This window comes from Apodemus sylvaticus, chromosome 17, assembly GCF_947179515.1.
Source record: "Apodemus sylvaticus chromosome 17, mApoSyl1.1, whole genome shotgun sequence".
Taxonomy (NCBI): domain Eukaryota; kingdom Metazoa; phylum Chordata; class Mammalia; order Rodentia; family Muridae; genus Apodemus; species Apodemus sylvaticus.
Window position 1 is genome coordinate 41,660,314 of NC_067488.1, and position 23,233 is coordinate 41,683,546.

Sequence of the window (23,233 nt, forward strand, 5' to 3'; positions counted from 1 at the left end):
ATAGTACTAGCCTGAGGGGAGATAAAATGTAAAATGTAAATTGTTTTTTGCCAAACATATTTTACTTTTTATATATGATGAAGTTGAACCATTATAAGTTGGGACTGTCTGTATGGCTAAGGAAGAATACATATGTGTAAAAAGGATCTCCCCTGCTCTGCCCTTGGTAATTTCTCATGCCTAACATTGAAACCCCACCCCTGTATCATAGAAGGAGACTCTACTAATGCTACCTGCCTAATGTTTTTCCAGGGAACCTCATGCTGAGATTTGGGGGTGGAGGTAGGGGTAACTAAATGCCAATTTGTCTATCTTCCAAATAGAGGAATATGGAACTTACTGGTCTTTGGTAGTTCCTAAGAATAAAAGCTTTGGTACTACCAATGTTACTGTCTACTAGTGCCCAGACAACCCTGCCTATATGTGGTAAGTTCTGAGGCCTATCCAGACCTAGCTGTTGAAACATCAGCAGTCACCTGGTGCTAAGTTTGATGCTACCAAAATTGTAGAGCCTGGTTTGGGCTCTTACTCTAGATTCATGTTAGTACCTGAACTTGATATGTCAAGATCTGAGGGTGAACTCAGCTGCCCACACATATGTATGCACTGTGAAGATGGCTTACTGCTGTATCTAACAAAGTTTGTGGAATCCCAATCTGTTACCTTTATAAAAGCACTCTTCAGCTATTCATGGATATCCATGTAATGCTATGTAGAAGCAGTGGCCATGTGTCTGTTGCCAAGTCCAACACATACAAACTAATGTAAAGTCACAACTATCAGCCCTGTAGTTTCCAAAGGGGCAGAGGTCATTGTCTTAAAATGTAATGTATCTCAAGTTTACAATTTGGAATGGTAAGTATCATGAACATATGTTATGTCCATCTTTTACCATAAAAAAAGAAGAAAAAAGGAAATATTTTATATCCTTGTGCTGTATCTGCTTTAAGTCTAAGGAAGATTGAGGTTGTTTCCTTCATCCAAGGCCCTGGACTAATCTTGATTTACCCACTATATGCAAACTTTTCACTTAGTCAACATTCAACAATCAAATCAGACTTATGAGAACATACTTTCAAAACCTATAAAACCACTCTGCAAATACAAAACAGCATTATTAGCTCAAGCAAAATCCATCTTCTTCAGCACACAGAGGCCTATGCTGAGTACACACCACCCACCCCACCCCACCCCCGTGCCAACTATCCTCACTTTCAAGTAATAGACTCCTGAAATTTTCTGCTCTGTGTTGTGTGAGGATTCACCTGATGCCCAAGCTCTAGAACCTCAGAGTACAAAAAGACAAACTGAAATCCCAAGTGCCCTCCTATTGCCCATGGGTAGTGGAAGCTCAGAGTTGGTACAATGGTGTAGAGGCCACATGACAAGCTAAATAAAGACCTAAGATGTGCCTAACCCAGTGTTCCCAACCTGTGGGGGGTTAGGATGCTGTCACTGAAAAAAATGAAACCACCTAGTTGGAGCTAGTTGAGATCAATTCAAATTTCCTGTATAAACAGCAGGGAGCTGGGAGTGTTTCTATTATTTACATGAAAGGGATGAGCCATCAAACCTTTGGTACCCAAGGTCCATAGCACTGAGCTCCCATCTCTGCAGTTGTCAAAGAGCAGAGCTTCTAGAAAGAAGCCAGCTTCATAGCGCATGCAGATCCTGCCAGAAGTCTGAATCAACCAGAACAAGCAAAGGTAGACAGATCAGGAGATGGATATATGGAATGTGGATAGGATGGATGGTTGGGCAGATGGGTGGATAGAGAGATAGACAGACATGTCTAGTGGGAAGACAGACAGACATTCTCCTATCCCTTGACATGACATTGTCAAGCTCACCATATCTCTTTGCCCTTTTCATCAATTGTCTTGTCCCACATGCCTCAGTAAAGCTCAGATCCATGACTTTCTGGATGGTTCCTATAAGACCACAGAGCCCTTCCCCACTCGGGCCATGCCCCCAAAGCTCTTCCCTTAGCTACAGTGACAGCAGAGAGCAGAAAGACTTCTAAGTGGTCCTCAATCTGAAAATTGATCTTCCCTGAGTCTTTTGCTCAGGTGTCTATTTGATCCCTGCCATCTCTTGTCATAGAACCCTATTCAAATCTTTCCAAGCCTCTAGGGATATTATGAGATTGACACAGTTGACTGTAGATGCTGAACTCATTGTCAATGATGGTCTCTAGTAGGGAAAGCAAATTATCAATGTATCTTATGTATCACCTACTTTGGGATTCAGTACAACAGGAAGCACAGATTACAACATTGAGTGTAAATGAATAGATTGATGAGAGATGAAAGAATGGCTGCTTGGAAATTGATGGGTGGGCCAGTAGATGGGGAAATGAGTCAATAGGTGATACATAGAAGGTGAATTGATAATGTATGGATGATGTTTGAAATATGGAATATGGATGGAGGTACAATAGATAAGGGGATCAATGGATAGATGAAAGTTTGATGGAAGATGAAAAGTGGTGGATGGATGGATGGATGGATACATGGATGGATGGACAATAGATGAATGGGTAGATGTATAGAATAGAAAGGTGATAGACTGATGGATAATTATGGGATGTATGGAAGAAAGATGGATGAAATAGTGGACAGACAGATGAGATGAATAATTGGTAGATGAATGGATGGGTGGACAATGGATGAGAAGATGAGTGAGTGGGTAAACAAATAATGGAAAGATGGGTAGATGCGTGTTATATGGATAGAGGATGAATGCATAGATGCATGGGATCAAACTAAAAAATGGATAGATGAATAAGGGGTGGACAAATGGGTAGATGGGTAGTGGATAATGAAGAGATGAGTAGATTTGTACATGGAATGTGGGTGGAAGATGGATTAGTAGATACATAATAGACAAGCAAAGGTAGACAGATCAGTAGATGGGTATATGGAATGTGGATGGAGGATAGATGGGCAGATGGGTGGATAGAGGGATGGTTAGCTAAATAGTTTAAATGGGCAAATGAATGGAAGGGAGAAAATGGGTAAGGAAACAGATGGGCAAAAGTTTGCTGGGAATGGCCAGGGAAGTAAATGGAATGAGGTGGAAGAATGAGCCCACCATGTCAGAATAAGAGTCTCCACCCTGCTTCTATTCTGCTCTCTGATACTGCTGGTGAACAAACTGACAGTGACAAGAGGTGGGGGTTAGACTCCTGTGGCCTCTGGCTGTCATGCAGTATACCAGTCCATTTCCTTCCCCGCTCAGTCCCTGGCTTGGTGTTCACTAGCTGTCCAAGACAGGAGTGTGGGGCTCTACCACCTCTGGTAGTCACGAGGAGCAAACAAAACAGAGCACTCTTTCCCTGACTTGCTCCCAAAATAGCCTCTCACCGCCCAGACACAAGGCTGGCTGGCTCTTCCCCCACTCAAACCTGACTCTGCAGATTTCCCAAGCCCTGAGCTGGGTTGGGGGACAAATGAGGCAGAAGGTTTGGTGACTCCCAGCAGATTCAGATGAGAGAATACCAAGGATGTCATGGCCTTGGGAGGGACAGAAGGACTCAAGAGATACCCAATCCTGTGTTGGGGACTTTATGATCATCTATATTTGAAAAAAAAAATCCTATGACAATTTCCCACATTCTCATGTAAGTAAATTCAAAGAGAATTTTCTAAATAAAAGGTTACATAGGTTAGAATGTAAGCAAATGCAGCTAACCCCAATAGTTCACTTGTAGTTAGAGGCTCTGCTAGTGAGAGTAGCTACTCTGAGTCACCAAGGAGCATCTTCCCCAAGAAGAGGACAGAATTCTGCCTACAGCAAGGGAAAGATAAATCAATGACATGGATCCTAGGAAAGTCCCTGGAGCCCTTTGAGCCTCAGTTTGTTCATCTACAGGATGGAAACAGAAGGGGGAAAGGCAGGCGAATAAAATTGGAATCAGAGCTCTGCTTTGCCCTCAGTCCCCAGGCTTCTCTCTGTGTCATACTTTTCATGAGAATGGCAAAGGAGGTTGGAGATGGTCCCTGGGTGTGTAGGTGAATTAGCCTTACCTAGTGCCTAGGAGTGAGCTGAGAAAATAATAAATGTAAATAGGAGATGGGGCGGGTCTACATTTAGAGCCTAGCAACCTCCAGCTGTGAGCCCATGCCTCCTGGCTTCCTATGAACTAGCCCCTACTCTCACCAGTACCTTCATTTCTCACCTTTGCCATACTATTCTCTCTGCTAAAGGGCCCTTCCCCCTCTCTTCTGGGGCATCTATTGTTCCCTTGCCATCTGTAGACAGGACCAGCTAGCAGCAGTCAGCTGAGTGAGCAGATAGGAGTGCTAAATCTTGGCCAAAGACATCTCCTAAAGGAAGGTGTTCCCCACCTCACTGTCCCCTGATCATAGGGACACGTGTGGACTACTAGCAGGTGCATACTGATCAGGCAGGATGCTAATCACCTGTCTGTCACATCAATGAGTAGTGTCTCTGTGGCGAAACCATTCCAAACTCTCTAGCTAGTCATTGGACAAGAAGTGAAACCAACAGGCAGCCCAGACAGAACTAAAAATCACACTCTAACATGATCTCAAAATAGACTCCAGTTCACAATCCCCATGGCAACGCCCTGGGTCTGAGGACTGTCTCTAAGGAAGGAGGACAGAAGGGTGTGGGACAGGGGTGGCCCAGACTTTGAATACTTCATGTAAGAGTCCCATTGCCCACAGCTGGCACACAGACAGAGAGGGGCCTATGGGGTCTCAAGCTCCACTGAATATCCAGGGAAAGGGACAAGAGTGGAGAAAAAGCTTGGTGAGTCCAGTGACTAGAGAGGCCCCTGCATTGTAAGGGACATGACCCTGGGAAGGGATTTGGACTGTAGCATCTGGATCTTCCCTGATGCATCTGGATCCTCCTCATCTTTAGGGTATCTACAATGCTGTGTTTAACCAATCCCAGTCTAGCCCACTCACCACTGCTAAGTCTGTTCAGACTAGGATGAAACCAGCAAGTCTTCCTAGGCACTTTGATTTGAAGACATAATTGTCCACCCAGCACAGGTTCAAAACAGCACCTGGCAGACAGAAGGCACCCTTGGCCTTGCTTATAGTGCCTTTGGGAGGTGAGGTGTCAACTCTGCCTTCGTCTCTAACTTGTCTGCTCTTGGCTTCAGCCTTCTATCCTCCAGAATTGCAGTAAATAAACAGCTGTTATTTATAATGCTTGTCACTATAGCTTGAACTAAGCTCCCCACACTGAGACTTCACCTTCCAAAGTTAATACACACCTCCCCTGCTTGAAAGCATATGTCTTTCTTATGCTCATTCCCTGGCCTTTCTAATAACTAACCAGCCTATAATGTCACAGCTGTATGGAAGAAGTGTCATCATTCATTCGCTAACACCAGACCCTCCCAGACACAGACCGTACCCTATCAACCTCTTCCTTTGAGCCACCTGGTCCCATCCCATGACTACAGGGACCTGGGAGTTGTGCCTGAGACGGGCAGGAATTGGCACCCTCTCTTCCTGCTGGCAGTGCCACTGCCTAGACCAGCCAAGAACTCAGGCGCAGTATTGGACAGCAGTGGTGGGAAGCAGGGACCTAAAGTTGTAATGCCTGTGCCCTTAGTGTGGCAACAGGTCGGGCAGCCTAGCTGTGGTCAAGAGCTCTATAGCCAGATCATAGAGCACCCTGTCTGGTCTCCTGCTCAACTTCCCATTGCCCTGATCTAGCAGGTAGCAGCTCTGAAGGCTTGTGAGTCCAACACTATAACTTGGAGGGGACACAAGAGACAGTCCTGTGCTAGAAGAGAGGCAGCAGGACAAAGCTTCCATTTCCCCAAGCATAGTTCTGATATTTGTGGCTGTTTTGCTACTTTTGGAGCTGCAGCATGTACTACTGCAGACAATGACATGAATACTAAAGAAACATGTACTGTCTGTCTACCTGGCTCTGACCCAGAGCCCAGCCAAGTACCTCATCCACTATCTCATCAGATCTCATAGAGCCTCTGGGAAGCACCCACTTCTACCCACTTTACAGGTGGAAACATGAGTCTGGACAGGAGTAAAGGAGAAAAGGAGAAGGTGTGACAGGTAGTCTGTACCTGCCATAAGTTAGTACCTGCCTCTGCAGATTTCCTTATGGTCCTGAAGGTTTATTTGGGGCCAAAGTCAAGGCTACTGGTGGAAGAAGTGTGCCCCCAAGCAGAGGGCACATGATACAGAGCCACTGACTGCCTTCTGCCTTCTGCCTTCAGATACAGAGGTTAGGGTCAGCCTCTCTAGGAACCTCACAGAGTCAACATCCCGTGGTGGTGAGTTTCTCAGCAACCTATAGTGTGCTTTCCTACCCATCTAGATTCCTCCTACTTGGCAAAGATGCTAGCACACTGACCTCAGTATTGAACTGACAGATGGACAGCCAAGAGCGGGAGAGTTAGACAGTACTATGCCAGAAGCTCAGAAATAGGAGCCATGGTGAGGGTGGGGAAAGGACCCTTTCCTAGGGCTTCTCCTTCTGAAAGTTCCAAAAGGACCTGGGAAGCCAGCAGGCATCTTGGACCATACAGAGTCAGAGGGGCACAGGACGAACTCAAGCCTCATGGGAAACAGCCAGCCTCCTGTTAGACCACCCACCACTTCTTGCAAACGCCTGCTCGCTGTTCAGATTCGTGGGCTGCTGTTTTTCAAGATTTGCTTTTTTTTTGAAAGACCCAGAGAATATTCTTGAACAGTTAAATATAGCTCTGGTGAAAGCTGTCCCATTTACATGCCTGTGTTCATTCAACAAACATTCTCTGAGGGCCTGCTTAGTGCTAGACACTGGGGGGGGGGGGGAGGGTGGACAACTCAGACACTGGCAGGTAACATCAGCCCTGGCCAGAGGTGCTGGGGGCAGCACACAGAGTCTGGCTTGGGAAAAGCTGATATGACACAGGTTGACAGGTGTTTAGCTGGCCAGAGCCCTGAGGCTACAGAGACAGGAGAGGCATCTAACAGCCAGAGAAGGATGCACTGAGAAGGGGTGTTGAATGTTGAGGAAGTCCACCATAGCCCATGACTTGGTCTGCATGGGGCGTGAAATGAGAGCCAAGACTACATCTCAGTAAGAGTTTGGACTTCAAAGGCCATGGTAATCATTTATGTAGCTCACACAGAGGCACTGATGGCTCTCAGGCAGGGTACTGACTTAATGTATATTAATAGCAGCCTTGAGCCACCACAAATGCATGCAACTGGGAGGAGGCCAGGTGTAGAACATCGGCAGAGTACAATGTTGCATAATGCCTGTGTCCCTCCTCCCCCGCCAGCCCTTTAAAACAAATGCTTAGATCATCCCCCAAAGGAAGCCAAAAACCAGACAGGGGACGTACACATGCCCAGAATGGATCTAGGCTGAGCTGGAGAGGAGCAGGGAAAAAGAGGAAGGAGAGAGAGAGAGAAAGTGAAAGAGAGGGAGGGGAGGGGAAGGGAAGAGAAGGAGGGAGAAAGGGAAGGGGGAGGGAGGGGAGAGGAAGGGAGGGGGAGAGGAGAAGGACGGAGGAAGGGGAGGGAGGGGAAAGAGGGAAATGAAGGGGAGGGAGAGGAGAGGAAGAGAGGGGAAGGGAAAGGAGGGGGAAAGGAAGGGAAGGGGGAGGAAGAAGGAAAGGGAAGGGGAGAGGAAGAGAAGGAGGGAAAGAGAGAGAGGGGGAGAGGAAAGAGGGAGGGAAGGAAGAGAAGGGAGGGATGGAGGAGGAGGGAGGGAAAGGGAGAGGGAAAGGGAAAGGGACAGGGCAGAGAGAGAGAGAGAAAGAGAGAGAGAGAGAGAGAGAGAGAGAGAGAGAGAGAGAGAGAGAGAGAGAGAGCGCAGTTCGAATGACTGGGTCTCCTGAGTGTAAGAGAAGGGAAGACTTCAGCCAGGAACATCAGGAGAGGGGGGGAGGGAAAGAGAGAGGTAGGAGGGAGGGAGAGAGAGGGGGAAAGAAAGAGGGAAGGAGGGAGGTAAGGAAGGAGGAAGGAAGGGAGAGAAAGGGAAGGAGGGAGGGAAGGAGGGAGGAAGGGAGGGAGGAAGAGAGAGGGAAAGAGAGAGGGAAGAAGCAGGGAGGAAGGGAGGGAGGGAGAGAGAGAGAGAGAGAGAGAGAGAGAGAGAGAGAGAGAGAGAGAGAGAGAGAGCAGTTCCAATGACTGGGTCTCCTGAGTGTAGGAGAAGGGAAGACTTCAGACAGGAACATCAGAAACCAAAGGGAGCCACCTGTAGGAAGGAGAAAGCATTTGGAGGGAAATAGGTGCTTAGCACCCTGCTTTATAAAGAAATAGTGCTGGGCTCAGGGCAGATGCTTAAGAGGATGGAAAAAAAATATATCCTGTTAGCTTTTGAGTCCTCTCCTGAGGGAAGGGGTACAGAACAGATGTCTAGAGAACAGGAGGAAAAGAAATCAGCCAGAAAAAGGCTCACCCACCCCTCACCTCCCCCCTTCTACTCTCAAGGACTCTGCCACCAGCTTCCTCCTGATCACCCTCCTCCCCTCTCCTCCAAGAAGTCCTCCTCTGATGCCAGCTTCCTCTTGCTCACACCTCCACCCCTCCACTCTGAGGGGTGCTCCCCTGCCAGCCCCTATTTTGGCTCCATCATGTATTCTCACTTTTCTGGGGCCCCTGAGGATATCCGGAGATAGCAAATCAGTAGCTGGTGGCTTTTGCCTTCAGGTGCAAGCCCTAGAGCTCCATCATGAGCCATCACATTTAATAGCCAAGCCGGTGTCCAGAAGTCTAACCTCAAAGCGAGAAGGTATATGTGGGTCACATAGGACAGAGAAAAAAAATTGGGCAGGACTTCTAGAGAAGTGTTAATATAATCTTGGCTAAAATAACCCCTCCAGCATTTCCCATCCTTTCTGCCTTGAACAACAATGTGCTTGGCACAGGATCACAGAAGGGAAGATAAAGTAGAAAAATCACAGGAGCTTAAGTCTTAAATGATCCTGAGCAGTGGGCCCTGAAGGCTGCTGTGAGTGTCACTCACCTGGGTACTCCAAGGCCTCTCCTGTTTCTGCATAGCCTTGGCTCGGTGTGGTCTTCATCCATGTTCCGCATACGAATGCAATGGCATTCAGTGAAGCCACAAGACTACATACCTGTGCAGCTTGACGCCATTTGTTCCTAGTGATGGCACCTAGAGCATTTGTTTCCTTTTGGCCCCTTCTATCTAAGAAAATGTGAACTCCTATCACATCCTACAGGGGTGGGTGTACATGGATCCCCAGATTTTCACAGTGACTTTTCACCTATATACCTATATTTGTATCTTTGGTTACAAGCCATGTCAAAATCTTCCTAGAAGAAAAAGTGTAAAAATAAGCTAAAAACATTAACATTTACATAACAAGTGCTAATGAAAGAAAGCACACTCCAGAATCATTAGGACAGAACGGAAGGTTCAGACCAAAAGCATCATACGCATTAAAGAATCTTCTTGTCTCTACCAAGAAAAAAAAAAATCACAAACATGAACCTGTATGCATCTAACCTCATAGCTTCAAAGCACAAAAAAAAGCAAATTCTGCCTGACTCAAAGAGACAGGGATAAATAGCAAAACATCTAATGAGATTCTAATGAAGCATCCTCAGGAGCCAAGCAGACTTAAGAATAGCAAGAAACAGACTATAAGGCAAGGATCACAAATTGAAGAATCCAAGGAGTCAAGTGACTGGGATGTGTGAGTGATAGGGCCTAAAGTGTAGTGGTCCTGGGACAGTGGTTAGCCTGCAGAGCACATGAACCAGTTAGACATACAAGTTAACATAATGATAACCTGAGACACTGTGTGCTAAACTCGGTATGGGTAAGCCAATAATATTTCCAACTCTTGAGAAAGAAAACATGCCTGAATTCAAATTAATAGAAATGCATAGAACTTTACATACAACAGAGAAATAAATGTTTTCAAATAGTTGCAAGACTCAGCAAAAGATAAATTTTTAGCAATAAAGAAAACCCAAAAATTTTAAAATACAGAAACTGTAAATTTGAAATGTGCTCATAGACTATGTCACACAGTACATGTTAGCTGTTTGAAATGTTTAGAATGCAATAAAAATAAATCCAACTCTTCCAAACACCTTGTTAGTCATTTTGTAATTATTATTCTCCACATTTTATAAATGGCAAAGGCCAAAACACAGAGAGGTCAAATCTCATGCCCCAGGTTTCTGAACAAGCAACAGCCTATGGCAATCAGCTTCAAAGCTCATGATTCTAATCTTCTGCAAACAAGCTTTCATGCACATGCATATTGTATGACTTTAAAACTCACACACTTAATCATTGCATTTCAAAGACAAACTCATAAAGAATTTATAAATAATTGATTATAAGAATAAAAAGTTCATTTGAAAACCATCTGCATATCATTGGTTGTAAGAAAAATATTCATTTTCAAATTCTTTACAAATAGTTGAAGATAGGATGCAGCCAAAGTGGCAAACATAGGACAACACATAGCCTTTTGTATTTTAAGGAGAAGAAAAGGGCTTATACTTGAAGCTATGGAGGGGAAATAAAACTTAATAAAGTGAAATAAGTTTTTATAAATAGGAAAGCAAATATCAAGGAAACCAACTCTAATAAAATCAATAGATGTTGCTAGCTAATGCTTCATATTTTTTAACAATGTAAGAGCCAAATGAAACACATACATCTATCAGAGCTTCTGAGCTACACAGCTGAGCTGGAAGATATGAACTCAATCTCTGCAGGTATTTGCTTACCCAAGTTTCCCAATTTACAAAGACAACTATTATTTTCTCAATTCATTTTCTTGGGTTCTATGCTATATGCAAAAGTATACAATTGCTAGATGATTCTAGAAGGACAATACAAAGGAAGTGAATGTGGAGAGATGGGGGTATTTTTTTATTCTGTAAGACTTCTCTACCATCACTTACTACTTCTTCCCAGTGATGAGATGTTCATTTTGTAACTCAATACACACTAGCTTTCACTTCTTTTGTGTTTAGGGTCCCCATGAACTGAACATTGTCCCCCCAACAAACACCCTGACAACCTTCTCAGCAGCCAGAATTCCTCATCATCCAGGTGTTGTCAGAAAAGAGCTTGTCTCTAGGACCTCCCACCACGGATGTCTTCTTAAACCAGCATCCTGAGCCCTACTGCATTCATACACTAGGACTTCATGCTCATCTTTCTCTACCCTGTCCTGCATCAGCTGCCATCATATATTACCCAGAATCAGCTATCAGGAAGTGAGCCAAACAACACCCCAGTTTGTGAGAGAGAATGCCTGGGTACATCAGGGACTTACTAAATGAGGAAGTGAATGAAAGGATCAAAGTGGACAGAGTGATTGAATGGTGATGGAGGAATGAATCCATGCAGGGCTAAATGATAGAGAAGCCTTGTCAGATGAGTGACAGGTGCCCAAAAGCATATCATGGCAAATGGGGGAGGAAATAACATGAAAGATCTTAGTAATTTAATGGCAGATAAGGGAGCAGATGGTGAGTATAGAGTAGACCTTGAGTACAAGGGAGACTTGGAGAAGACATGGCAGGTATTTGAATGACAGAATGAGGTAAGAGCAGATAAATGAAAGATGCAATTGTGGAGTGAGTAACATAATAATAGTAGAGGGTGGATGAAGATGAGGTGACACAAAGATGCATAGGAAAACAAATGGCAGTGTTGAGGGGGAATAAAAAAAAATACTAGACCAGAAAATTTGTGATACATGTATGAAGGAGAAAGAGACTAGCAGATAGGAGGATGAATACATTTACAAACATAATGGCAGATGTGAAAATGAAGGCGATGAGGACAGTAACAGATATAGTGTCAGATGCTCGAGATAATGACAAGTGAGTAGAGGAATGAATGCTGGTGCAATGGTGGAGTGAAGAAGGGATGACAAGAGCACTGGCAACCCAGTGATATATTGGCAGATGGGAAAATTAATAGCAAGGGCAGAGAAAACTGGGTGATGTCATGTAGAGGATGAATAGATGGTGGGTACACGAAGACTTAGTGGTGCCCTGATGAGTGGGGATAGGGCAGATGTTGAGAATGTGAAGGACTGTGATATGCAATGTCAGAGAATAGAATGAGCCACAGACTTAAGGACTGAGTGAAACAAGGTCCAAGGGAAAATGAATGATGGGTAAATAAAGAATTGAATGACACTGGGCCCATTGGGGAAATGAATAAGATACGCATGGAGAAATGAATGAGGCAAAGTCAGAGAAGAGAATAAAAGACTAGTGTGTGCATGGTGGGGTGTTACTGTGAATGGAATGATGAATGGGTAGTGCACAGAAGACTAATATAGCAGAAGAAGGACTGACTTACAGGTGCACAGAGGACTAGGTGAGGCTATAGCAGATGGAGGAGGGAGGATATGGTGGAAGGTTGGAGAAGGGATTCTGTGCTCAGACAGTTATGACACAAGCAAATGAGAAATGACTGGCTCGTATAGGGATGCAGACTAAGGCTTATATAGAGATGCAGGCTACATTTGCAGAAATGGAAATGAATGATAAAATACAATGATGGGTGGAAGAATGAATAACAAATGCATGTATAATTGAGCAACAGTCAGGCATTGGTAGTTCATGCCTTTAATTCCAGCATTTGGGAGACAGGGGCAGGTGGATCTCCATGAGTTTGAGCTCAGGCTGGTGTGCAGAATGTGACAGCCAAGGCTACACAGAGAAACCCTGTCTCAAAAAAAGAATTAAGCAAGTTTCTGGAAAGTGACAAATGAGGGCAGGTGTACTGAGCATAGTGTGATACAAGGACTAATGGAGAAACTGTGACAATTGCATGGAAGAGTCAGGGACACCTTAACAAATGGAGAAAAGGTAGTAAGCAAGTGAATGGCTGAAAGATCCAATGGCTGATGGGTAGTGAATTATGGTTACATGGGCAAATATATAGCAAAACAGTCTATAAGAGAATAAATGGCAGGTGCACAGAGAAGTGAATGATGTAATGGAGTACAGAGGAATGATTGACAGGAGCATAGAGGATAGAGTGAAATCATTGGTTCTTAGAATGAGTGGCAGGTTCATGGAGAACTGGGTGACATAATGATGTATAATGGAATGAACAACAGGCACACAGAGAAAGGAATGGCAAGCACACAGAGAACTAATGAGATGCTGGACAATAAATGACAGGAGCAGGAATGAGTGAAAAGTGTGATGTATATGGGAAATGAAGAGACAGTGCGTGGAGGACTGACTGATTTCATGATGTATAGGATAACTGATGATAGATGTGTGGAAGACTGAATGAGGTTGTAATGTTTGGAGTGAGTGATGTCACAGCATATAGTGGGATAGAAGATGGGTACAATGAGGACTGAGTGATGCAATAGTTATAGTGACAGAACATGGGCCACTGGGAGATGACATGGTCTATTGGGAAATGGGTGGTGGATGTGTGGAGGACTAAATGATACAATGATTCTCGGGGGAGAGGATGAGGGACAGTTCTTAGGAGAACCAAATAAATAAGGACTGTGTGATGTAATGATGCATAGGAGGATGGATAACAGGTGCAAGATAGACTGAAGGATTGGTGGTATATAGTGGAGTGGATAATCTGTTCCTTAAAGAATGAGTGATGTGGTGTGTCTGGGAACAGATGAGAGATACACAGAGGATTTAATGATGTAACTGCATAGCGGGTACACCTAGGAGTGGATGATACACTAGCAGACAGCAGAAGGACAGGATGATGAGTGTGCATGACTAAAGGAAGTTAGGAAGGGTAGAGGAGTGAACAGTAGGTAGCTAGACAACTGAGTTGCACAATGGGGGATAATGGAAAGAGGGACAGGTTTGGGTGATAAAATGGCAGGAAGGGAATGGATAATGGGGACATGAAAGCTCAATGGCACCATGGTAAACAGGAAACAAGTGATGAGTATAGGAAGAACTGGATGGGACAATTGTGAATGGAGAAAAAAGGACAGGTGGGAGGTCTGGACCCTGGCAGGTGAAGAATGAATGGTAAGCCCTTGAAGAAATGAACCAGAGAGTGACAGGAGTGAGAATGACTGTCAGGTGGGCAAGAACTGGACAATTCGTGTGAGATGGGGACCCAATGGTGGGCTTAGAGAAATGGTGATACAGGGAGAGTCCATGGAGGTTGGAGGGGTTTAGGGTCATTTTCTATTGGACAGCAAATGAATGGAAGAATGTGTGGTGCAGAGGTGAATGGGGAAGTTGGAGTTTGAGAGTTACAGTGGTAGGTGGAGGCTTAGTGACGGGTAGCTGGAATTTCAAGTGACACAATAAAAGATGAGGAGATGGATAACCAGTCAATAGGTGACTGAGAGGATGGCAATGGAAGGCAAGGAAATGGATGACATGTGAAGAACTAAGTTCCAATGGAAGGTGGGAGTATGGACACTTCCCAGACACCTGAGTGGTGATATCTCAGAGGGAAACTATATGAGATTTTGGGAAGCTAAGACAATGGCAGATATGGGTATGTGGAGAACTTAGTCATACCAAGACAGGATGGGGGATGAGTGACAAGTTGGTAGAGAACTGAATGATGAGATGGCAGCTGGATGTTTGAGTGACAATTGGGAAGACTGTGCAAGATAAGTATGCAAGTAGGAGATAGTTGAAGAGATAATGGTAGGGAGGAAGGGGACTGGAAAGTTGATAGAGATAAAGAAGTGGATGGCAGATACAGGGGGCAGTAAGTGACGTGTAGTGGAGGGGAGCACTAACTGAATGGGGACGTACACGGCATGTGGGTGGAGGGACCAAATGTTTCAACAATGAGACAGAAATGAGTTGCAGTTTTATGAAAGACCACATGACACGATCGTAATGTAGAAGAATGGATGAGAGGTGCCCAATAATTGAGCGATGGTCACAGCGTCAGGTGCAGGAATGAATGGCAGAGGAATGGAGACTCAAGGGACACAGTGACAGATGTGTGAAGGAATTGTATGTGTGTAGAAAACTGGATGGTGCAACGGCTGAGGAAGAAGGTATGACAGACATACAGCAGACTGAGCAATGCACAGGTGGCAACTGATGACAGGTTCTATAGGACAAAGCAACACCTCGTGTCAGAAAGAGGAGTTTCATGAAAGAATGGTGATATAAGAGTGGGTGGGACAGTAAGAGGGGCCTTTGGGGCAGTGAGTCTTCACTGGTGGCTAATGGGAAATGAAAGTTGGGCGCATGTAGGACTGAGCAATACTGTGGCTGGTGGGGACATGAATGACAGGTTCACAGAAGAGGAGTGACACAGTGTCCAATGCTGAATGATATGTGTAAGGACCACAGTGTGCATCCATTGAAGAAGTTGGATAGCAGGTGAGTGGTGCGATGTCGGCTGATGTCCAAGTGCACGGAGGACTAGAGGATGACTGGCTAATAGGAAATGAATGATGTATGGGGTAGGGATACAGTATTTGGTGGGTGAGGCAATGAATGACAAGGTCCACAGAAGATTAAAAGATACAATGGTGGGTGGCAGAAAGATTGGGTGGCTGTGAGGTCCCAAAATGAATGAGTGCATGTGTGCAAAGGCATGGGTGGATAGAGGCGTCCATAGTAAGTGCATGGACAACCTTTATTAGGACACCTACCATAGGACATACACCTCCTGCTCCTGTTCTTCCCTCTCTGATCTTCCTAGGTTAGGTGAGCCAGAACAGAGCATGTGAATGTGGGGGTCCTTGCCTCTCATTTCATTCTTGTTTCAGAGCACCAGGGTATCTCTGCATATCTAGGGAGAAATATCTGTGATGCTACTCCAAATCAACAGCCCTATTCCCTCCTTCCTCCATGGCACCTGTAAGCAGGATGATTGCTAAAGAGCCTTGAACTGAGTGAGTGATGGCTGGGGCTAGGACTAGAAAAGATCCAGGGAAGCAGAGCTGTCTATGGGCATCTCCTGCATCCTCAGCATGATAGCTGCTGGCCACCGAGATGTGGAGAACTCAGAACTCTCTTGCTCCCAGTGCTACCTATCACCTGGGTTTGGCTAATCAGGCTCCCTTAATAGTGAGGTGGGGCACATAGACCCACCATGACCCTTGGGATGACTTCCCAGCCAGAGCTTGCAATGAAGAGACCCTATTTGCACTATGGTCTCCTATGCCCTCCCCTTTATTGCTCATTGCCTTATCGGCCCCAGTTTCCTCATCTGTCAAGCAGAGCAGTATCCTCACTAGCTCGTGGGTCAGTAGATGGATGAAGAGACAGAGACAGAGACAAACAGAGAGACAGAGAGACACAGAGAAAGATTAGGCTTCATGATTCCTCAGGCATCAGCCTGTCCCATTGATCCACCTTCAGCTTTGCAGACCTTTGTGGGATGCCTACTCTATGCTAAGTTCAATGTGAGACACTGTAGGTTTAGGGAACAAAGGCAGTTTAGACCTGAGGGAGAATAAGAATCTACAAGGCTGAGATTGACTGGAGAATAGGAGGGTAACGGTGGTGCTTGAAGAACTGGCATGGGTAAGGATACTGTGTGTGTGTGTGTGTGTGTGTGTGTGTGTGTGTGTGTGTGCGCGCGCGCACGTGTGCACGCACGCATATGAGTAAGGAATCTGTACATGTGTGCATCAATGTACATGTGTATATGTGTGCACAAGTACATGCACACATGTGTGCACAACTACATGCACACATGTGTGCACAACTGCATGCACACATGTATGTAAAATGTTTTACTTGTGTGTGAGTGTGTATATCTGTGTGAAAGGATACTATGCATGCATGTGCATGTGTGTAAGCATGCTATGTGTTAATGTATATGTGTGTGCATGTATGTGTAAGGATTCCATGTATAAGTAAGTATGCATGTGTATGTGTGCACAAGTACATACACACATGTGTATAAGGATTCTGTGAATGCATCCATGAGTGTTCATGTATGTATGAGTGCACAAGAGCATGCACACATGAGTTTAAAATGTTATGCTTGTGTGTGTGAGTGTGCATGTGTATGTGAAAGGATGCTATGCATGTGTATGCATGTGTGTGTAAGGATGCTGTGTGAGTATGCATTGTGTGCATGTGTGTGTATGAGTGTGCATGTATGTATGTGTACACAAACACATACACATGTGTGAAGATGCTTTGGTGTGTGTATGTGTGTGTAAGGATGCTGTATGTAAGTGAGCGTGCATGTGTGTGTAAGGATTATGTGAATGCATCCATGAGTATTCATGTGTGTGAGTGCACAAGAGCATGCTCACATGTGTGTAAGATGTGTTTGTGTGTGAGTTTGTATGTGTGTGGGTGAAAGGATGCTATGCATGCATATGAATGTGTTGTAAGGATGCTGTGTTTGTGAGTGTACATGTGTGTGTAATGATTCTGTACAGTGTGCACAAGTACATGCACACATGTGTAAAAGGATGCTGTGCATCTGTGTGCATACATGTGTGTAAGAATGCTGTGTAAGTTAGTATGCATGTGTGTAAGGATTCCGTGAATGTATCCATGAGTGTGTATGTGTTTATAAGTGTATAAGTGCATAAAAACATGTGTGAGAATGCCCTATTTGAGTGAGTGTGCATGTGTGTATGTATGCACAAGTGCATGCACATATGTTTATAATGACACTGTGCTTGTATGTATATGTGTGTGTAAGAATGCTATGTGTGAATGTGCATGTGTGTACATGTGTGCCTAAGGATGCTGTGTGAGTGAGTGTGCATGTGTATGTAAGGATTCAGTGCATGCATGCATGCATGAGTGTGCATGTGTATGTATGGTTGCACAAGTTCATGCACACATGGGTGTAAGGATGGTGTACTTGTGTGTGAGTGTGTTTGTTTGCATAAAGGATGCTGTGCATGGGTGTGTGTAAAGGTGCTGTGAATGAGTGTTTATGTGTGTGTAAGGATTTTGGGTATGTGTACATGAGTGTCCATGTATATGTGTGTATTAGTGCACAAAAGCATGCACACATGTGTGTAAGGATGTTATTCTTGTGTGTGTATGTGTATGTGTATGTGAAAGGGTGCTGTACATGTGTGTGTATATGTGTTTAAGGATGCTGTGTGCATGTGTGTACATGTATGTGCATATGTGTATATGTGCGTATATATGTGTATGTGAAAGGGTGCTATGCATGTGTGTGCATGTGTGTAAGGATGTTGTGTGCATGTGTGTGCATGTATGTGCATGTGTGTGCATGTGTGCATGTGTGTGTGCATGTGTGCATGTGTGTGTGCATGTGTGTGTGCATGTGCGCGCGCGCGTGTGTGTGTGTGTGTGCGTGTGCGTGTGCGTGTGCGTGTGCGTGTGCGTGTGCGTGTGCGTGTGCGTGTGTGTGTGTGTGTGTGTGTGGTTAGCCTGGTGAATGGCGCAGGGCAGGTAAAGGCTCTCACTGAGCTTAGCTGTGTCAGATTCACACTGGACTACCGCCAACTATCTGGGCTTCCAGAACCTTCTGTGAAGACTGGACTTTATCTTGTCATCTATACTGTCCCTGGGGTCTCAAAGCAGGCACCATAAGCAAGTCATGGCAGGTGCTTGACGAGAATGTGTCTCATGACCACCTCAAAACCTGTGGCGAATGCTGTCTATGTTATGAAAAGTCTCTTCAGTGGTCTGCTTCTGACTTGGGAAAGAAGGAGTTTGATGTCTGTCTAGAACAGGGCAAGGCCCTTAAGGACCCACCCAGCAGGCCCCTCCTATGTCTCCAGACCCCAGTCCTAAAGCAGTCACCTTCACTCCTTCTTTGACAGCAACCTCAGTTTCAGACAGACACAGAGAGTCAGGAAAGGATGTTTTTCCCTGTTCCTCAAAACTGTAGCTAGAGAGAAAATCCCACAAACCCACCCTCCATCCCCCATGGTAAACCAGCCTTTAACTTGTCCTCCAAGGATTTTCAGACGGCATCTGGTGTCTTCTTTTTAAATGGTCCTAAAGGTAACCAACCTAGATCACAGATGTTAGACAGTAAAAAACAGTGTGATGAAAATCCCATCTCTGGTACATTCTGCAAAGAGGCTGACTGTGAGACAGTTTTAGCTTGAACCTCCCACTGTGGGAGGTGATAAGTTTATACCAGTCATATATTATGCAAGCTCCAAGACCTCATCCCCAAGCAGAAAAAAGTCCAGTAAATCCCCTGTACCCATGCAGACTCTACTCAGCACCGTCTGCTTCCCCCACTTGCCTGGGTCCCCACTGCACGGCCAGTCAGGTCAATGGGCTACAAAACAGGGGCTCTCACCCAAGTTCAAAACCAACCAGTAAAACTCCATTCAGGAGAGCTACAAGTGACAGCAACATGAGAATAACACGAAAGGGCAGTTGTCATGCATAGGACCCTCAGGGAGCTAGGGCTGGAGTCAAGATAATGGCCTCTCATGAAAGAGAAAGTCTTTCATGAAAGCATAGTTACAGATTCAGAATAAAGTGATAAGTATACATGTTTTGAAACTCCATTCCAAAGAGTGAGCTAAGAACTACATCTGAGAAGCCATGTTCTTTAGCCAGCTCCGGGGGCTCCTGCCACAACCAGAGTCTTGGGCTGCTTTTTATCCTAGGCCTAAAAGCACTTCACTTGTACCTACATATTTAAAAAAAAGAAAGAAAAGAAAAAATAATTGCAAAGGTGTTTTATTTCCTATAGATCTAAGTTCTTCTGCTGAACAGTTCTCTAATCAGACCCTATGAGATTCAGTCAGCCAAAAACAGGAGTATAGATTTGGCAGGGCTGTGGGGTGATCCTACATGCCCACGGCTGATGAGAAAAGGCAGTCTGTCAAGTGGTTATCATTTAATAGCCCTTCCACAGGTGGGGAAACTGAGGCTGGAAATCAGAAAATGGCATCACTGTAGTCTTCCTGCATGGAGGACTCCAGTTCCAGTCTTCCCACTCAAGCTCAGCTGCCTTCACATGTGTGTGTGTGTGCATGTGTGTATGTGCATAGGTGTGTGTGCATGCATGCATGCATGTATGTATGCATTAAAGTATATGTGTGCATCTGTGTGCCTATGCATGTATATATGTATGTGTGAGTATATATGAGTATATATGTATTTATGAGTATGTATGTATGACTGTGTGTGCCTGCATGTGTGTAAATGTGAATGCAAGTGTGTATGTGCATGTACATATGTGTACATGTGTATATATGCATGCGTATATGACTATGCATGTGTATGTGCATACATGTGAATGTATAGATGAATGTATATGTATGCTTGTGTATCTGCCTACATGTGTGTGGATGTGAATGCAAGTGGGTATGTGTACGTATATATGTATGTATGCTTGTTTGTATACCTATGCATGTGTATCTGCATGCATATGACTATATATATGAGTGTATATGCATGACTGTGTATCTGCCTACATGTGTACTTGCATGTATGTAAATGTGCATGCAAATGAGTATATTTATGTATATATGTATGTATATATGTGTGTATGTATGTGTCCATGTGTATGTATGCATATGTGTGCATGTGAGTTTATATATGTGAATGCATACATATGTGCATGTACCTGGACTATGTATGTATGTCTGCCTGTGAATGTGTTTAAGTGTATGTATGCATGCATATGAATATGCATGAGAATGTGGATGTATGTATAGGCATGTGAGAGCACATGTGAGCATGTGTATGTGTGCGTTTTTTCAACCTTTAAAAAAATCAGTAGAAAACTCAATAAAATAAATTAGAAAAATGATCATTTTCCTCTTTCTCAAGTGGCCCTGGTCCTGTACTGATGACAGCACCCTTCTCCAGGGGCTAAGACAGCAGTCGCATTTGCTCCTCTTCTGTCGACACCCTTTTCTATGGAGTTTCAAATATTAGAAGCTTATGTCCAGAACTGCCAATCATATCAATGAAGGAAGTGCACCTTAGTGCAAGCTACCTCGAGCTCAGTTACTGGGTTTTTTGTTTGTTAGTTTGTTTGTTTTGTTTTGTTTTTTCGAGAAATGCTGCAACATGACTCTGCTTGTTTTTAACCCCAGCCCTCTCACAGTGTCACCCACCTCTTGGGAGCAGTCAACAGTTTTCTGTGCTGATTTTGCTACAGGGAACTAGCCTGAAAACCAAAGCCCCTGCTCCAGACCTAGATCACAAAAGGCACTTTTAGGGGACCATGAGATCTCTGCCCTCTCTGTGTGTCACAGGCAATATTCTTGCCTTCCAAAAATTATACCTGTCCCCGAACACATCCATATATCACCACCACAGTTCAAAGACAGAAATGACGCAGTGACCAGTGGCCTCTCTTTCAGCCTGGAAATGCCACAGAGTGGAGGGTGGGGGCTTTGGGGCCAGCAGGGACAACGTGTCCTTTATGTTATATGAATAACATAAAGGTGAAGCCTTTTCCCCCAGACATGAAAACTTACACTGATTTAGTGCATATTTAAATAAAGCAACTCTCAAAAAGTCTTTTCAAATGAGAAGGGAAGTCAGGCTGTCCTGGGCTGGTGCTTCCTGTTGCATACGGCAGACACTGTCAAATCCTGTGTACCCCCACCCCACCCCAACAGCACAGAGTTTTTCAAGCCAATATATATTAATTTAATTTATTTAATTTAAAATAAAATTTTATTTAAAATAAAAAATAAAAAATTAAATAAAAAATTAAAATTTAAATAAAAATTAAAATGCATGGGGAAATTAGAGGGGAGGTCCAAAAAAAGGAAATAAGTGGAGAGGGTTTCTTATCAGGGCACAGGGGCAACAGAGACCACCTTTGAGTCCACATTCTGATCCTCACACGTCCAAAGAGATGGGCCAAGGCATTGTGCCATGACAGGGCAAGTGGCCAGCCAGAGACGCCATTCTGCCTCCTGCCAGAACGGCATCTACCACATCCCCTGGGATGAAGTCTGGCCTTCCCATTCCCACAGGTTTCCATGTGCAAGTCTAGGGGCATCCCCCAACCCCAGCTTCAGTGGGAATGCAGTCATAGGGATCCACCAGAGATTGATCTGTGGACAGTAACCTGTGTGAGGGAATCCACATACGAGGCTACCTCATCTTGTTCTAGATGGACTCTTCCCGAGAATGAGTTAAACTCCCCCAGTTTTCAAACAACATCCAGATTCCCCTGACCCACAGTCGCAGTCCACAAGGGCAAACAAGCACTGCCCCCATCCAACCCACCAGGACCGCATTGCAGGTCACCTGCTGCCATCCCCATCCCGACCATGGAAGAGAAAACTCTTCTCTCAGGAAGTAACACCCAAAAGAAGGATATTGGGTACTGAAACCTTGATTCTTAAAAGGTCCCTAGGTGAGGAAGGATCAGAACCACCCCCTCCTATAGCACCATAAGCAACCTCCTATCACCTTGATGTCCCGCCAGCTTTGTCCCAAATTCCCAAGAGATAGTAAGTTTAAGGCTTGGAACCCACTCAGGGAAGCGTAGCCAGCACAGGGGCGTTAGGTGGGTGGGTGTTCGGCTGGGGGATTATTCTTGGCGCTCCACTCTTTGCAAAAGTGGCGCCTCCACCCTCAAGACAGCAGCACTGGCCCAAACACCAGAGCAGTCTGGGGGCACCAGATCCTCTGGAAGAGTGAGGTCATGCCCCTGAGGGATGAGACACTGAAAAGGGGGTCTGTCTTGAACCTGGGAAGCCCCACCCCCACCGCAACCTTGCGCTCCTTGTGCGCTACCTCTCCTGGACCCCTCCCGCGTCTCCCACGAACCCGGTGGCGGCACACCCACCCCTTACCGATAGTTGTGATGACAGTGATGGCGAAGTAGAAGGAACCGGCGAATTTCCACTGGACACCAGAGCGGTGGGGCTCAGACTGCAGGATTACCAGCTCCAGCTGCTGGTAGTCGTCGGAGCTGATGTTGTACTTGCCTCTAAGACGGACTTCTTCGGCTTTAAGTTTCTCCTCCTCGCGCATCTCATGGTCGGACTCGAGGGCGTCGAACACCGCGGCACCCACCAGCAGGTAGGTGAAGGTACAGGCGATCAAGGACAGGGTACGCACGTTCTGCCGCTTCATGGCCGCGAAGAAGGAGATGCTAAAGGGGAGTTGAACCAGACCACGAGAATCCCAGTGCAGCGCCGCGCTAACCAAGCCTCCTCTACGATGGAGTCGAAGTTGCAAGCGGTGGTAGCAGCAGATGCCACAGCTGATGTTGGAAATTTCGGTCTCATCTTGGGAGTCTTCACTCACACGAACTTCACCACTTGCAGGCTGAGGGGTCTCCGCGGGTGCTCCAGGCTCTGGGGACTCAACAATCTCACCGGACTCCCCGGGCTCTGCAGATTCTGCGGGACCGG

The 23,233-nt window shown here is 45.2% G+C and overlaps 1 protein-coding gene across 1 annotated transcript in view; it reads right to left on the reverse strand.

Moving 5' to 3' along the window:
- Kcnk9 (potassium two pore domain channel subfamily K member 9) overlaps positions 1-22,952 on the reverse strand; it is a 34,538-nt gene extending 11,586 nt beyond the window's left edge. Inside the window, exon 1 of the mRNA XM_052161569.1 lies at positions 22,670-22,952. Within this exon, the coding sequence (XP_052017529.1) occupies positions 22,670-22,952 (283 nt within the window). The remainder of the gene's footprint in view (positions 1-22,669) is intronic.
- Between the last annotated feature and the right edge of the window lie 281 nt (positions 22,953-23,233).